This window comes from Crocodylus porosus, unplaced genomic scaffold, assembly GCF_001723895.1.
Source record: "Crocodylus porosus isolate Cpor-Errol unplaced genomic scaffold, CroPor_comp1, whole genome shotgun sequence".
NCBI classification, from domain to species: Eukaryota; Metazoa; Chordata; order Crocodylia; family Crocodylidae; genus Crocodylus; species Crocodylus porosus.
The window spans coordinates 100,816,592-100,833,892 of record NW_017728918.1 but is presented as its reverse complement, the minus strand read 5'-3'; the positions used below and the strand labels follow the sequence as shown (position 1 = coordinate 100,833,892).

Genomic DNA, 17,301 nt, shown 5'->3' with positions numbered 1-17,301 from the left:
TTAAAAGGAGGAAGACATGATGTTACCCATACCATTATTTTGGATGCTATTGGATAAGAGATTAGCATACTTTAGCTATGGGTTACTAGTTCAGGATGACCTTTAATCTTGACCTATCTCCTTTTATCTAAATGGACTGGAGGACTATTCATCTAACTGGACTGCAAGATTAAGACCTTATTTCATGAAGTGACGCTCTGCCCAGGACATAGTCCTGCTCAAACATACCCCCAACCATTTTTTCCATTACTCCTCCCTCATCTGTACAGAAACACAAACACGGCTGAAATGAGCCTAGTTTGAAGTACTTTGGACTATGAGGTTCACTTTCCATGCTAAATCTCTTTTATGGTTCCTAGCCATACTGCATAGACAATAGATAACAGAGCTTCAGCTATTTCTACACAGTAAAATATATATACAAAGCTTTATCAATAGATATTGCTAGTAAGCTAGATAAAGCTAGCTTTATCAATATTCTCTATCATCTGCTCTAAAATATTCTCTAAAATCTTTTACATGCCTGCTGCAAAACTGTGCCTCTGGGATTAATATGCATCTTTTCAAAGTTACATGCATTTGTCAGCCTGGACATAGGACACTTGCACACGTGTAACTTGCTTTTACATTAGTATAAGCAAGGAGGAGCAGGGGTGACTCCAGGAGGGTGGTGTAGGGCTGCAGTTGCACCCTTGCTTTGATTCTTGCTCCACCCAAACTTTCTTGAGAGGGGCAGCACATTTCTAATCAGCTAGTGCTGAAAGAGTCAATCAACTTCTATGATCTCCCTAATTCCTGTTAAACTCTCTCCACTCCACAGGTATTAACGACCCTTTCTCCTTTTTAAATGATCTTGATGTTTCACTATCCAAACTATCCATTCTTCTGTAATTTTGCCATCTGTTAGCCATTTCTAGTAGTCTCTCTCTTTTATTTTACAGCTCTGCACACTGTTTTTAGTTCCAGCTAAAGATCTTAACTCAGATTTTGTAATATTAGCTCAGGTTAATGTCTAACAGGGTGTGTCTATATGAAACATACATTGCAGTAGCAATGAGCTATGGTGACGTAGCATCAGTGGGCACAAACCATGACACCAATGCTATGTCACTGTAGCGATGAGTGATCTCATTATACTGTGTTGTTATGACAACACATAGCTACTAAAAATAACTGTGTGCTGCCAGGATGGTGCAGTAATGGTTGTTCCTAAACCCAGACCTAATGATGGTACAGTAGCAACTGTGCCGTGGGAGGCAGATGCCGATGCACCCAATGTAAAGTATTGGTGACTCTTGTCAAGACACTCAAGAAGACTAGATTTTATTTAATGAATCTGAAAAAGAGAAATACACTTAACTAGAAGGAGTACAGGACTGATGATACATTATCCAGTGACTTATTTTTTGTCTAGTTTGTTGTGGGGATTTTTTTTGCAAATTAGCGCACATTACAATAGTTATACTGTTTTGCTTCAATCTTAACTCATTAACAAAGTGCTAGCCCTTACCATATTAGTAAAGCTTCTAGTTTCATGTTAACTGGAAAAAATATGTGTAGTGTTATATATAATGATGCACCACACTACCTGCAACCCTCTTTTCCAATCAAGCTCCACCATAAAGAGGAGACATAGGATGTGTAGGTCTATAGGAGTGTGACTTATTTGATCACACCAGTATAAGTTATGATGGTGCTATGGGCCTTCCATCTTAGAGCAGACATTTTCTCAGTGCAAACAGGATGCTGCCAGTAATGAGTGGTGATGCTGTTACTGTTGTAACTACCCAGGAAGAGTTGGTTGTCTATCTACACTGGAGACTGATATAGTGTATTTTGTTTTTCAGAACCGATATATCTTTCATCACTTATGTTAAGATGCTTTGAGCCTTTGTGGTTATTTCCATGTGAGTCTCAAACTGCACTGAAACTATATGGTGGCCTTTTTTTAAATATAAAGATTTACTCTCTGGCTGCGGGGTAGGACCCAGAGAGTTCTCATGAATGGATCTGTGTTGTCCTGGTGCGAAATGGCCAGTGGCATCCCTCAGGGGTCCGTGCTTGGACTGGTGCTTTTCAACATCTTTATCAACGATTTGGATGGGGCAGTGAAAAGCTCGCTGGCCAAGTTCATGGATGACACCAAGTTATGGGGCAGTCTGGTCATGTCAGAAGATAGGTTGCAAATATAGGCAGACCGGCTCGAGAGTTGGGCAGACCAGAACCAGATGAAGTTTAACACTTCCAAGTGTAAGGTGCTCCATCTGGGAGCAAACAACCCTCAACTTACATACAGGCTTGGTGGTGACAGCTTGACTCACACCACAGCTGAAAGGGACCTAGGGGTAATGGTTGACCTTCATATGAATATGAGCCATCAGCGTGAGGTGGTGGTTGGCAGGACAGATAACACGCTGCCAAGAATCAACCAATGCATCTCATGTAAAACTAAGGAAGTGACACTCCTGCAGCACTGGTGAGACCGCAGTTGGAGTACTGCATCCAGTTCCGGGTGCCGCACTTCAATAAGGATGTGGAAAAGCTTGAGAGGGTCCAGAGAATGGCAATCCATATGATCAGGGACTTGCAAGGCAAGCCATATGAGGAAAGACTAAGGGACCTGGGCCTCTTTAGCCTAAAGAAGAGAAGGTTGAGAGGAGACCTGATAGCAGTTTACTGCTATATCAGAAGTGTGCATCAGGAGCTTGGTGAACAACTGTTCACTAGGGCACCCCTGGGGAAAATCAGGACCAATGGATACAAACTCCTGGAAGGCTGCTTCAGGCTTACTGAAGGAAAAACTCCTTCACAGTAGGGTGTACAGACTGTGGAATAAATGCCCTCCAGAGGTGGTACAATCACCTACCCTGGAGGTTTTCAAGAGGAGACTGGACAGTCACCTCACTGGGGTCTCCTAACCCCTGTTGTCTTCCTGCCTAGAAGGGGGGGGGGGCAGGGCTGGTCCATTCCAGCCCCTAACAATCTATGAATCTATGAATCTATGAATGAATCTATGAAAACAGAGAACAACTGATACTACTTGAATCCATAGCATCTATGCAGAGTAAAGTCTACTTACCAGGCTCTTATGGATACAAACAGCACAAACATATATATGGGTATAAAATATAAAGCCGTCACTACTTTTAATTGTACTTGGATAGCAGGAACTAAAAGAGCCGCATGGTCTCATCTCTCTTAAATTAAGCTCCTGTAAAGTATTAAAGCCATTTCTTGCCAGAAGTGCTATTATGAGCCTCTCGCAGTCACCACAGAAGAGTTATACCCACAGGCTAAGTACAGACAGTCAAAAAACTTGAGGCTGAATCAATTCAGTCTTCACAGGTTAGTTTAAACTGTGTAGGTTGAACTGATAAGCAAGTGAACAGACATTCACTTTTGATTCCGGAAATGCAGCCACATGCCTGCAGTGGGTCAGGCGAGAAGCCGGGGGGTGTTAGAGCACACCTTCTTCCTTGGCTGGAGAAAACACCTTGGGCCAAGGCTGGCCTGCCCACCCTGCAAGTAAAAGTTTGTGGGGGAGGTGCAAAGCATCCTAAGATGCTGGGGGACTATGAATTAACTTGAATCTGGAGGGGATCTGGGAGAAAAGTTCAATAAACCAATTTAACCTAAATCAGTGAAGTCTGATATTAAATCTATCCTGGTTTATCTTAAATCAGTTTTGGCCATTTTGAAAGTGGTTCATGAGAACTGAACTCTGTTTTGTTACAGAATGAACTGGTTTTCAATCACTTATACTGGTTTATATGCAACTTCTGTCACTAGCCACAGTGATAGCCAATTATTACAACAGTAGTTAATTACAATCTTAAAGGAAGTAAAAAAAAAAAGAGTTGTGCTTCCAGTTCTAAGTATTGTCTTAGTTTGGCTTGTTGTTTTAAGGATATGATGTTGAGGGGAAGGAGAACAGTTATAAAAATGTTTTCCAAAATGGAGACTTCTTTATTATTTGCATTTCATAACTCCCTTGGGTTGCTAGAGATTTACCGTGGTCAATTTTAGATCAAAACTTCTAAATGAAAGATAAGTTCCTGGGTATAGTCTATCAAAATATTTAGGATGAAGTCAGAGAGGAACGGAACAATAAGGTGGTATATAAAAAAGGTTTCACTGCATCTGTAAGAAATTCTTAGTACTTACAGCTGTCCTCTTCTTCAGTAATACATTTCACAACATAACAGGCATAGATGAAACCTGCCAGCTGAAACAAAATATGATAGCATTAGATATAAAGCTAATACAGTGGGATAACAGAGTTGGTTAACAAAACAAAACAAAACAAAAGCCAGAACAAATAAAGTTTTCCTTGGTGGTATTTGATCAGTAAAATGCAATTTTGGGGACAATTCCTATTTTTACTAACAAGTGACTTTCTAGATTTTATGTTACTTTATTAAGAGTGTTCAAGAAATTATTTATTTTCTGCAGAAAATATCAATGACAATTTAAAAAAATTTTTTTTTGAAAAATAAAAATCTGTAAGTATAATCTTTTCTTAAAAGAAACCAAAACCACTGGGGAGAAGTGGACATTCGCAACTCGAAATCTAAATGTTTAGTCAAAGTCTAATATATCTGGATGAAACCCTATTTTTATGACTCCAAAAATCAGGAAGAAGGAAAAGAAATAAAACTTTGCAGTTTTCTCTAGTAAATAGCTCAAGGAGCTTGAGAGTTAGCTGAGTACAGGTAGACTGCAGCACAGCAGCCTACTAACATGCTGCGTTGACCACAAGAAGTAGCAACATTAGCAGGAGCAACTCAAAAGTCAGTTTTATGTGAATGTTTGTATCAGTGGCTCATGCTTCAGCTGCATAAATGCATCTCGTTCTTTAGAGCTCCCTCCTAAGAACATGAACAAAATATCATCCTACATGGAAGCAATATCATTTGAAGAATGTTTATGTTTGTACCGAAAGACTAGGGTCATAGCAATTATTATAAAATACTATCCTACTGTGCATTACCCCAGACAGTAATGTCAAAAATAGTAGGTATTCCACATACCCTCCGCCAAATATGACATAAATCCTTTGTTGGCCCTTTTGCTAAGTCCTGCTTGCTGTCACTAGAAAATTAGACTCCAAATGAAAGCAAAAGTGACCGTAATTCTTTTTCAGCATGTGATGCTCCTTATAAGCCTGCCCTTGGACTATGGTGTGTTAAAGCAGGGTAAACAGACCAATCCCCTCACAGCACGGCCCTATCAGATTCCTACAAATCTGCAAATTCTGCTAAATACCTTGCCACAAGGACATGAAAAAAGAAAGGACTAAGGTCTGTGAGGAGAAGGTAGAAAGTCATCTGAATCTGGATTCTTTAGTTTCTTTATGCTGAAAAGAAATTTGGTCATGTTTCAAACAGCATTAGTGCAGGATGCTATTACTTTTGCATAGAACAGATAAAACATACAAGCTAGAACTTAGATCTTTTAGGAGTGGCCCTACCAATTGTGTAAAGGCTTGGAAATGAATATTTATTTGGCAAAGAGCTCCTTGTCAAGATATATTTTACTTAGCAAATAACTGCAAGGCTAGAAAAGTAAGGAAGGATTTGGGTAAGTCTGAAACACCATACAGTTATACAGTTTGGTTACTGCAAAACTGGATGAGTCAGATACAAATAGATTTTTCTGCATGTCTACAACTCACCATGGATTCTGGATTATTAATATTTGCTTTGAGACCTTTACAGCTCCTAATGTATTATGTATCTGTGAGATACACGAGTATCTATATATCTTCCTAGTGTGTCTCTGAGGTAGTGACTGTACTTTGTTAACTCTTTTGTAGGACTGTCATTCCAGTCAGCTTTGGAATACCAGAATCCATCACTGTAATGTAGAGGCAGGGGAGGAAACACTTCAAATCTTCTCAGGACAGAAGAAGGCTCTATTTGGAGATCACTTGCTGCCAGTGCAGATGTTGTTAATTGGCTGCTTAAATTCCTACTGGGAGCACAAAAACATCTATGGAGCCTATGGTTCTGTGCTAAAACAGAGCCAAATAATTATTTCAGTCATTTACTTCAGCTCTGCCCTATAGCTCTGCTGGGGGGTTTTCACACCTGGGGCGAATGGAAATTCACTGTTGGACACAAAGAACCTAGCGCACGAAGAACAGTGGTATTTGGTTAACATCCACATTTCATCTCTGCTTTATTGGATAACTGTTTCCTTTGGCTTCTTGACTTCTTGACAGAGGACTAATTTACTCCACTGACGTACATCCTAAACAACCCTGTTGACTTACGTGACATTACACTGGGTATAATTCAGCAAAAAATTAGGCCCCAAAAGGTTATTCATAAGTGATTCCTTTCTTGAACGTGAACATTGGCTTAATAGCTGCTCTGTTCTCTTTTTAACAGATCATCAGATCCAACTTAGCTTATTAGTCGCATCTCTGGTAGACAATCACATTAGTAATGACATTCTTACAATACAGTGCAGTATTTTACTTCTTGCTAAAAATGCCATAAGTGCATGTGTAATCAACTAAACTTCTCTTACAGAACACAGAAACATACTGTATAACAAATTGTGCTTACCACTGATCTTTTAATTGTATTCAGTTGCATCCCTTAAATATCTAGGGAATTCCTTTGATATATAAGTAAATCCTACAGCATTTCTTTAGCTGAACTTGCTGATTAAATGAGTGCTGTTAAGCTAGACATTGTTCTGCTCTAAATACAAATGGAACTTTGCTTCCCACAGGATAATAAGGATTCATAAAATAATGCCCCTCCATGTCTAGCCAAACTTTTTCTTGATGTATGTCTACATCCTTTTTTTAATTTCAACATTATGATGTTTATTTTCTTTTCTTATCTGTTCAGATTCAGCACTACATATTCAAGTTTTGTTTTCAAATCTGCTTTCAACAATAAAGGGCACACAGAAAGTTGAACTATAAAGCATTTGTATAGAATGTATGTTGACATAAATACATATGTATATATTCATTAGTAAAACTTTTCAAATACCAGGCAGAGATGGATTGCACTAAGTAAGCAGCTTTTAGTAACCATAATTGTTTTCAAATGGTTATTTGAAGTGTCTCTAAAAGAGTAAAGAATCCCTAGTGCAATGTGTCTGAATTTGTTGAATAGTGAATAAACTGACTGCCATTAACATTATAAGCTACTTGCCCACTCTCTATATTGGAAGGCTGCATATTGTTGAAACATTAAATCAAGTTCATAATGCTGAATGACCTGAGCCCAGGGTATGTGAAAGGCTGCCTAAAGCTCTACGGTTAAAACTGTGATTGATACCTCCATGTTTCTGGAATAAACAGTTAGTGACATACCTGTACCTAACAAGTATATTCCTATGTATGCACTAATACATATGCATATGCATGCCAAATGGCACATTTAGCAGACAAGATTTCTTTGGGTAAAACCAGTATCTTTTATTAGACCAACTCAAATACAGTAGTTGGACAAATTCTTTTTTGCAAGCTTTTGGGTATAAACACCCTTCGCCAAACACCTGTCCTACAAACACCCTTCAGCTGCCTATGTCCTTAGACCAACACAGCTACAACCTGAGATGGCATATTGATGACTTCCAGAACAAAACACTGCATTATGCATACTTATCCCTGTGGAGTGATGAGAGAACAAACAAATAACAGATGTTAACCACACTGCTTAATGTACTACTGGAAAGTGCTCAGATAACATCATATCAGTATAAGACAGAACAGATCATATATACAGACAGTATAAGATCATATATAGAAGATCTCCTTTTGGATTCATTGTCTGTTGAGAAAATAAGAAAGGATGGACTGTGTCTTGAAGAATGAGGAAGAGAAGGACCTCACTATGTTTTAGATCAGTGGTGGCCAACCTGCATCAGGAAAGCCCGCAAGAGGCATCGGCAGCTTCTGTGTGTGGCATGTGGCAGATAAGGGAGGGGGCAGTCAGTACAGTGGCAGATAAATACTGCAGGGAGCAGTAAGCAAAACAGGAGGCTAAATAGGGAAAAAGAAAGTAGAGCAGCAGATCAGGCATTGTAAGTGGATCAAAGTGGCACTCATGGAGGTGAAGGGCTTAATTTGCAACATGCCTGCCAAAAAAATTGTCCCCCTTTGTTTTAAAGAGTGAATTTTAAATCAGGAAGGTTACCATAGGGAGTTGGTTTGCTTTGAATGCATTCTTATAACCACAGAGTTTAGAAGACATGGGCCCTGAACAAAAGTTTAGATCCCTAGTTCCTCTGAAGTGAGCTGTTTGTATCTGTCCTATCCTCATGGGAATGCTGTGATTTAAACCTATACAGGAGAAGGACTGAAAACCTCTATGGCTAGTAGGGACAGAGATCCAAAAAGCCTGAGCCTGAACTGATTCAGTCTTTGTAGGGTAGTCTAACTTGGCTAGGCTAAACTGGTTTGTAATTGTTCAGACATTGCCTCTGGACTGAAGAAATGGAGGCACATGCCTGCAGTGGCTCAGGCTAGAAGCTGGGAGGTGCATCATCCCGGGGTTTTTCCCACTCACTGCTCAAGGGGAGGGAGTGTTGCCAGCCCCCAGAACCTAGCTAGCACTCTGAGGCAAAGTGGGGTGTGGACTGCACATATCTGTTGATAATACTGAGCTTTTCAATCTCCCTCTCCCTGCTTCTTCATACCTTCTGGAAACCTGATGGGTGAGGGAGCCAGCAGGGGGCTGATAACACAGTTTATCAGCCCATCAACAAAACAAAAAAAAGCTTCTCTCATTAGTTCAAGCTCTTCTTAACCAGCTTTTTTCAAGGAAGGAATGGAGGGACATTACCAGCTGTCTATTAGCTCAAAAAAACCCTAAGCAGACATTGTTCTGTCTGCTTGTCCCAGTGAAATTGGACACACACACACACACACACGCACACACACATGCACACGCGCACACACACCTCTCAGCATTAGCTAGCATACCACAGATCTAGGGTCCATGGGGCTGGGAACTGTGCTGTGAAAAATGGAAGGAGGAGGTCCCTGCTTAAGCAGAAAGCAGTGAGTTGGGGGCGGGGGGCAGGGGGAAGCCAGGCAGATCCTGCTGTCCCTACAGTCTTTGCTGGAGCTCTGGCTAGGGAGCAGATGGGTGGGACTAGCCCTTTTTTCTGGAGCAGACAGCCCAGCCCAGGGCTGCAAAGTATTTGGGATGCTGGGGGACTCTGGTTTAACTTAAACCAGGAAGGAGTCTGGGACAGACATTACATAAACAGGTTTCACTCAAATCAGTTACACCTGATACTACAGTTAACCAGGTTTATCTTAAACCAGTTTCAGCCATTTTGAAACTGGTTTATGTGCACTGAACTTATGTTCTGTTACAGGTTTAAACCAGTTTCTAATTACCTAAACCAGTTTATGTCTGTCTCTAGCCTTTAGGAGAAGGACTGATAAAAAATCACCTCATTCAGGAATTTATGTTTCCTGAATGCATGCTTTTAACTCGCACGCTATTAAGGGTGTAATTTTCTGAAGCCTGAATGATCTCCAGATCAACTCTTTACTACTCTCTTAAAGACTTACATATAGACTCCATGTAAAGATTGCTTTTTCTGAAAGCTACTGTTATTTCTCCTCCCCAACTTGCTAGTGCTATAACAAGGGTAGGCTGTGACTGAAAGACATTTTACACATTATAAAGTAGATATTATATAGGGTGTTCTGAAACAATTTTGTAAAATAGCTACTTCCCTTGCCCAAACAACTTAAGAAACCCCAAGAAACCCAGAGCCCATTACTATACCCCGAGTGATACCAATATTTAACAAAAATATTTATGATTGCCTTAATTCTTCTATTATGGCTATATAAAGTACAGAAACATCTATTTATGAAAAGCTGACAGATTATTTATCACAGTATTGTACAGTTAAGGTGTTAGTAAGGCTAAATTTGACCCTGAGCTTGATTTGAGTGCACATCTGGAGTTGCCAAGGTTGTCAGGCTCTGTGATCACAGTAAATCAATATTGATCAAAATGCTTTCTAGTTACTTTTTTCCCACCCTTTTTATGGAGACAAAATGTTTTCATATGCCACAAATAGCATCAGATTTGGGAAAAGGCTTTTTATATGAAAACCTATCATTCCAGTTCAAAATGTTTTTCTCTTTTTCTTTTTGAGGCAATATCTAGATTGATAATCATAAGGGATTGTCTTTATTAAGCCAGACAGCCATGTCAAAGAATGACAAAAAAGAAGAAAACAAAATTAGAAGGGGGTGAGGACTGAGCAGGGGATGTGACAAATAGGAGGTTGTTAATATGAAGATGAATGACTTAAAGATTCTGGAAGTAGTACAAGGTCCTGCCCTTACTTAATGTTAATAATTCTTAGTTCTTTCTATAACTACTCCTTGTATAATAGCCCTTTCTTCTAACAGAATGCATTGTGTCTTCAGGCTGAAAAGTACAGCAGAACCTATTATGACCATTAATGCTTACGCCTGTATAATTTTTCATGCCAACCCTAGATTTTGCGGCACATGGAATTTTTAGAAGATTGCTCAGTGGTTAAAATTTTCAGTCACTTGCATTTTGGCTCTGTATCTGCTACTGATTTTGCTGGAATCTGTATGTTTAGATCCCATACCATTATACTTCTATAGGTCTGAGTGTCTTTAAACTAGAATTTTTGCAGGTTTAATATATGCACATAATAATATGACCTAATTAAGATCAGAAATGGTGAACTGCCATCTAGAAAACTTGCAGTATATTGATCTCTCAGGAAAATCATACTCATTACCTACCAGAACAAAAGAGGCAGAGACCTTTCTATCAATATTTTTAGAATTAGTTTAGTGTCTCAGGGGTTCTAAAGCTGCCCTCTGTAATAACCCTTCCAAATATGATTTGGTTGCCTGTAGCATTGTGACGTCAGAAGGAGCAGGCCACCGCTAGAGTTTAATATGAAACTGAAGATATACGATAAAGTATCTGTTCTCTAGAGATGCAGCTTTATTTACATTTAGACTTACCATTGTAACCTGATTCTCTGCGAATTCTAATCTGCTTGCAAGTTAAACTGCTCTCCAATGAAACAGTAATCAGGAGTATTTGAAAAATATGAACTTATCAAAATCTTTTTGAAGGCACTTTGTATGGACTCTGGACTGTCTAGGTAGAGATTTGACCAGTACTACACTGTATAAAAAGGTTATTTAGTCGGTATGGTAAAGTCTCTGTCTTGAGTGATAGTTAGAATAACCAGGCTTTTAAAAGCTGTGTTAAACTACTGCAGCCATATTTTATTCCATGCTTTATGCATCTAACCATCTAATCACTTGAGTGTGATTCTATCCTACCCTGCTCAAATCTTGAAGATCCATTAATGCCCCAATTGACCCTTAAAACGGAGTGCGTCTACACATGCATTTAAGTGCGCTTAAATTTAACATGCATTTACATAATGTGCATTAAGCGAGTTTTGACAGGTGTCTACCGGCATTTATACATATACATTTATCTGCTCTAATGTGCTGGGTTTCTGGCACATTGGAGCAGAATCAATTAATCAATTAATTGAGTCTGCTTCTCATGTGAGCTGATGTGCCTGGGCTTAAACACACCTAAATTTAATACCTCCTTTTGCAGGTGTCAAATTTAGCCTCAATTAGCCTACATTTGCCATTTTTAAGGCACATTATGGACATGCACATGTAGACATGAGCCCTTAATGCACCTTAAATTGGGCTAATGTGCATTACATGCATCTGTGTAGACAAACCCATTGAGTCACAAAAATCAGCAAGGTGGAGGAGGACCTACCACCTTTCACATTAACTATTTCTCAGAGAACCAAGCAGACTGGAAGAGAACTGCACTTAGGCACCTAAACTCAATTATTTATTTAATAGGTATGCAACAGGTTTATTTGCACATCTAATAGGTGGTATAGGCCCTAAGTTGCTACCTTCTAAGCATGTAACTTGAAAAAGCTTTTTCTTCTTCTTTTTTTTTTTTACTTAACCCCCTCCCCCCGAGATGTTTTCTTCTCTTATGGGTACAACACAATTTAAATGGCAAATCAAGAGAAATAGCAATAAATTGGGAAATACAGGCTATTATCGAAAGTTTTTTTATTGTTCTGGAAGTCTTATACTCTTCACATTACTTGTCTAGAAAATGCAGTAACAGGGACTGCCTTTACTAGCTGGAGTAGGGTTGAGGTAGTGTTGTAGCTGTGATGGAAATGGTTGAAGCACAAGGGTTTTGTGTGATATCTTTTACTAGACACCCTGTATTGTTGGGAGAGCTGTTGGACAAACTTTCAAGCATCAAGTGTCCTTCCTCAGGCCTGCCTTTATAAGTTGGTTAATATTTTAACTTTCTAGAGAGTTCATCTTTCTGTTAGATTTCAAGACCAGAGGAACATTTTTATTTGAATTGCTGCTTGGCTCTTGAAAATGGATGCGTCTTGTTTAGGGCAACTGTAAGAGCTATGAAAACTTTTTAAAGAGGCGCAATATTCAGCTATTTTGAACTTTCACTGCAAATGCTTCTCTTGATTTAGCTGGACATTTTGTGCAAATCTGAGCTAAACATTTTAGAAAACGACTTTTTTCAGCCCTCGTGGGTTAGGATTACTAAGTCTGATTCCATATGAAATCAGGTGCTTTTATATGATTTGACTTGAAGCTGAAGAAAATGGAGACATTCAACCCCCAGACTCAACTCAAAATGTAGGGGCTACAGATCACATGAAACAGATATGATTTACCACTGGTCTTGATGGACAAAAAGCATGAGAACAGCTGACTCCTATTATTGGTCTGCAGGAAGGAACTGGCAATAGTGGGCATTTCTCTTGTTGGCATAGTGGGCATGCCAGCAGTGGGAGGTGGTGAGGCCAGAACATGCTGATCTCTGCCAATTCCAAATTTAAAAGATTAATATATTGGGAAGCTGGAAACAGCTTTTCACCACAGCTGCTTTCAGGAGATTCTGGATGCACTTTAATATTGAGACCTCATTGGAACAAAGAACTACAAAAATGTCACTTTTCTTTCCTTGTATCAAGAAACTAGATCCATTTTACCTTTTCTTATAAAACCTCTGATTGTTTAGGGAAGTACATGCTTGTAACATGCTTGTATCCTTTAAATTTCCATCCACAATCTGCTGTTATATCAAAGCCTGAAACGAGAATGTCTTCTTGCCCTGACATTTTGCATTCTTCTAAACTCAGTTAGTACAAAACTGTGACTGGGCATGGGATCCAGACTGCAAAGTGACTGCTGTTGGCATGAAAGGGAATTAGCTACTAGCTCTGCATAGATTGGGGTAAATTACCCCATTTACTTTTTAAACAAAGCCAGCTGCTTCAATTTGCACAACAAAAACAAAGCAAAACAAAACCAAAAGCAAAAACACACAAAGCCCAACTGAAAAACACTATGACAAAAATATTTTAAAATATATATCTTGCTTTCCATTCTTACTAACAGGAATGGAAATAAAGCAAGGGAGGACAAAGTCTCTATGTGGGTTCTGCTCTGAAGGTTTTATAGTACTAAGCATTTAGGCTTTTTTTCCCCCTCTTGTCTTTTGGGAATGCTACAGAATGGTTTAATCATTTGGCTTTGGTATCTGACTGCCTTGGGCACCAGTAGCTTTTCTTATCGTTATGTCTCACTGTGTGTCACCTTTTCCAGACAGCTATAGGATTAGGATAAGAAAAATTGGTTCTTTATGCTGCAGATCTAACAAAGCCACAGACTTCTTGCAGCCCACCAAATGAATGCCTAGCATTTAAAATCAACCTGGATTAGATGAAACAGTTGATTATAAATGCTAGGCACTCATTTGAGAAGCTATGGAAAAATTTGCATATCTAAGGATTGTGCAAGCTTGTACAGGGGGGAAATATTTTGATGGTACAAGTGAGCTCTGAAAGCCTCCTGGTAAACAAATATATGCAAGTGTCTCTGCTGAATGAAAACACCTTCATGTTCTGGCATCCATATGGCAAGTGATGCTCAGAGATCTGAATGTGAACAACAGACTCTTAGATCTGTGCTTGCACTGCCCAAAACAGCAGCACTTAGAAGTGAATAAAAATACAGGGTAAGGCAAAGAGTGCTGTGTTGGTTTGTGTGCTCACAAAGATAGTGAAACCAAGGTGGAGGGACAGGGTGCTAAGGAACCTGAAGCAATTTGCTATTCTTTAGTTACATATTGAATTAAATTAGAACACTGCTATCACACAAACACCAATAGCCAAGACATCCCAGACGAGATGAGAGAAGCGTTAAAGCAAAGATTGATGCCTTTACACTGAACTTATTTGTTTTCTAGCTGATGAACTACAATGTCTTCTTGGTGGTGGTCATGGTATAATAGCCTAATATTGCTCTGATCCAAATGTAGCTGTGATTGGCTTGTGAGGACTGCTATGACAGCTACCTGGTAGACAGATGTATCCCAGGTGAAATTTACAGCTCAGTAGAAGCTGCTATTCAGCAGACTGAGCAGCCAAGTGCATCATTTCACTTGCACAAAGAAAACCAAACACAGCCAATATTTTCATCCATATTAAAGACCATAGAAGACATTTTAAACTGCACGGGTCAAGTAGGGAGTTAATTTATTCTGCAGTGAAAATCGATTGATTATTGAAATATAGGCCAAATGATTTGTGAAATAAACAGGAATTGTAGCATAATAATACTGGTTCATATGGGCCAGAAATTAGTAAGTGCAGAAATCTCAGCATTAACACAGGGCAGGGGGCTATCCTGTAGTGTGGCTAAGCCTGTCCACATCTTTAGGGCCATCAAAGTTCCACAGGCAATTGAACTTGTGCCGGTGGTAAAGAAATAGGATTTAAGATAAAGAGCCTATCTGGCACTGTACATAAGGCAGAGAGGGAAAGAGAAGGAAGAGGAGTGGAGCCCCAGAAGCTTATGGTGTGTGCATTCCCCAAGCCCCTTGTCTGAACAGGAGAGTGGAGGGCTGCATCAGCAAACAGACTGAATTAATCAACCTGTGGAGGACTCCATTGCATTCCTTCTCCTGATTACCTGCCTATCTATCCAGAGAAGAGGCAGCCATGGTGAGTTGGCCCTTGATGCACAATATAAAATTATTCCAAGAACCAAGGGGCTTCCAGTACGTGGTTAGCAAAGCTCTTCCTCCTGTAGCCAATGTTTAAAATGATGGAAAATCGCTCACATTTCATTTTGTCACCTATTTGAGAAACTGGGGCTTTGCCACCTTTGCGATGTATCAGGGTTCAAACAGGAAATGCTACAGCACGAAGAAACCTTCCCTATAAAGAGACCGCAACCAGTGCATGTGTGGAAAGAAAAATCATTAACCTTTAAAGATTGTAGAAGAAGAATAGTCCAAAACCCTGCAGCCAAAGTATCTCTTCTGACATACACCCCCTGGCATAAGTCAGGGTGATCTGTTCTGCATGACAAACAATAATTTGGCCGACATGGAGAAGAATGGTTTTCATGGTATATATCCCTACTATGGCCAGCAGTGAAAGAACCTCCCTCCTCCCCTTTCCCTCCCTCCCAAAAACCTAGATGGAAAAAAAAATTACTTGAACTGGTATTAGTAACTGAGTGGCAGTTTCTTCAGTTCACTGGAGGAAAGAGGAAGTGTCCATAGCCAGCAGCTAGAGACCCCATATGTAGACCTGCAGCATTATTTCTGCTTTCACTCAGCAGAGGGAGAAACTACTATTACCATATTTCCTCATTTATAACATGTACTCCAGTTTCCATCAGAAATAAAGTGTGACCAAAAAGCCTTTAGCTGCAGATTTATGTTACACCTATATTGCTTCAAATATTTTGGGGAAAAGGCAGCTTATAAAGAGAGACGATTCTCGGAAAGGTTGTGTCCTATGCATCATTCAACGGAGTTAAGTGGACAAGTTCTATCTGACAGTTTATAAGCCTTGTTAATATAATGCAATATCTGGGACTGTGCCAGCCAGGATGATCCAGGGATGGCAAAATTAGACCTCAGCCTGTCGAGAGACATCAGAGACCCATTTAATACTAAATGTTTCAGCTGTGCCAGTCCCTTCTCCTGCTATCCACTAAATCAGTGATATTCAACCTGAAGCTCTTAAGCTGCATGTGGCTCTCAGCAACACTGCATGTAGCTCCTTTGTTGGGTTTGAGTGAGAGGCTGTTCATCATGCTGATGTAGCAGCTGCCCTCGAGGGAAAGCATGAGTGACTGGACCACAAGGAAGGCACTGGCCTTTATTTGTGGTGTTAGCAGACTAAAGTAAGTGAGCCCTATACAAGGTTCAGTGGTAAAAGCACAGCACTGACATTTAGAAGATTTGCACTCTGTTCCCAGTATTGCCACAGACTTCCTGCATGATCTTTGGCAGCACATACAGGGCCAGACTGTGGTGACTGGCTCCTTCATAATGGCACAGGAGAAGAGCATGAAGGAAGCTTCATTGCCTTTGTCTACCAGGACAGCAGAACAGTTTCAGTCCAGCCTTTATGTGGGCACTAAATTATACAGAGATGGCAGAGGAAGAAGCAAAGACCATACATGTGTTTCACTGCACTCTGGCAACAAAATACACACTGCACCCGTACCCTGCTGGGATATGTGCTGTACTATTCCTTTTCCCCTGAAGAGCTTGCATCTTTTCAATGCACAATGCTCCCAGGAGCTCTTGCTATGGGAATGCAGAACCACACTGTTCCATACTGTAGGCTGCTATATACTGCTACAATTTTATTGCTTATTTCTCTTTACATCATTTCTACCATGTGTAAAATGGAGATAATAGCTATCTTGCCAGGCTGTTGTGAGATTTCGTTTATTAGAGAAAGACAACTGCTTTTAGATTTTTGCCGGAAAGCTCTATAATAATTTCTTCTATCATAATATTACATTTTTTGCTTCTAATCAATTACATTTGAGTACTGTATGAACAGTAATAGTTTATTAGTGCTTTGTATTATAAAGTAACTCTGTTTTGTGCATTTTTCTATTCCACATGACTCATTCTTTTACTGTTCTCTAACTCTGTTCAGTGCCAACAAAGCTTTTCAATAGATAAAAGTTTGGCACCATTAACTTGAACACCCAACATGGATCTTTGAAGAATGAAGGACAGGGTTATAACCTATTGATGGTTATGGGGAAAATGTTTCTTACACATTTTGATGCTGTGCATCAAAATTTCAATGCCAAATTTGAAAAGTGTGACCTTATTTTGTCTGGTTCTGCTGCCTTGGCAGCCTAAAAGGAAGAGAGGATAATTTGATTGGCGAGACGTAAGCAAATGC

At 39.7% G+C, this 17,301-nt stretch overlaps 1 protein-coding gene across 2 annotated transcripts in view; it reads right to left on the bottom strand.

The window, feature by feature from the left end:
- The window catches only part of NKAIN2 (Sodium/potassium transporting ATPase interacting 2), a 971,195-nt gene that overhangs the window by 31,571 nt on the left and 922,323 nt on the right, over positions 1-17,301 (bottom strand). For both annotated transcript variants that reach the window (XM_019537983.1, XM_019537984.1), the window contains one exon: positions 4,165-4,225. In XM_019537983.1, the coding sequence (XP_019393528.1) occupies positions 4,165-4,225 (61 nt within the window). The remainder of the gene's footprint in view (positions 1-4,164; positions 4,226-17,301) is intronic.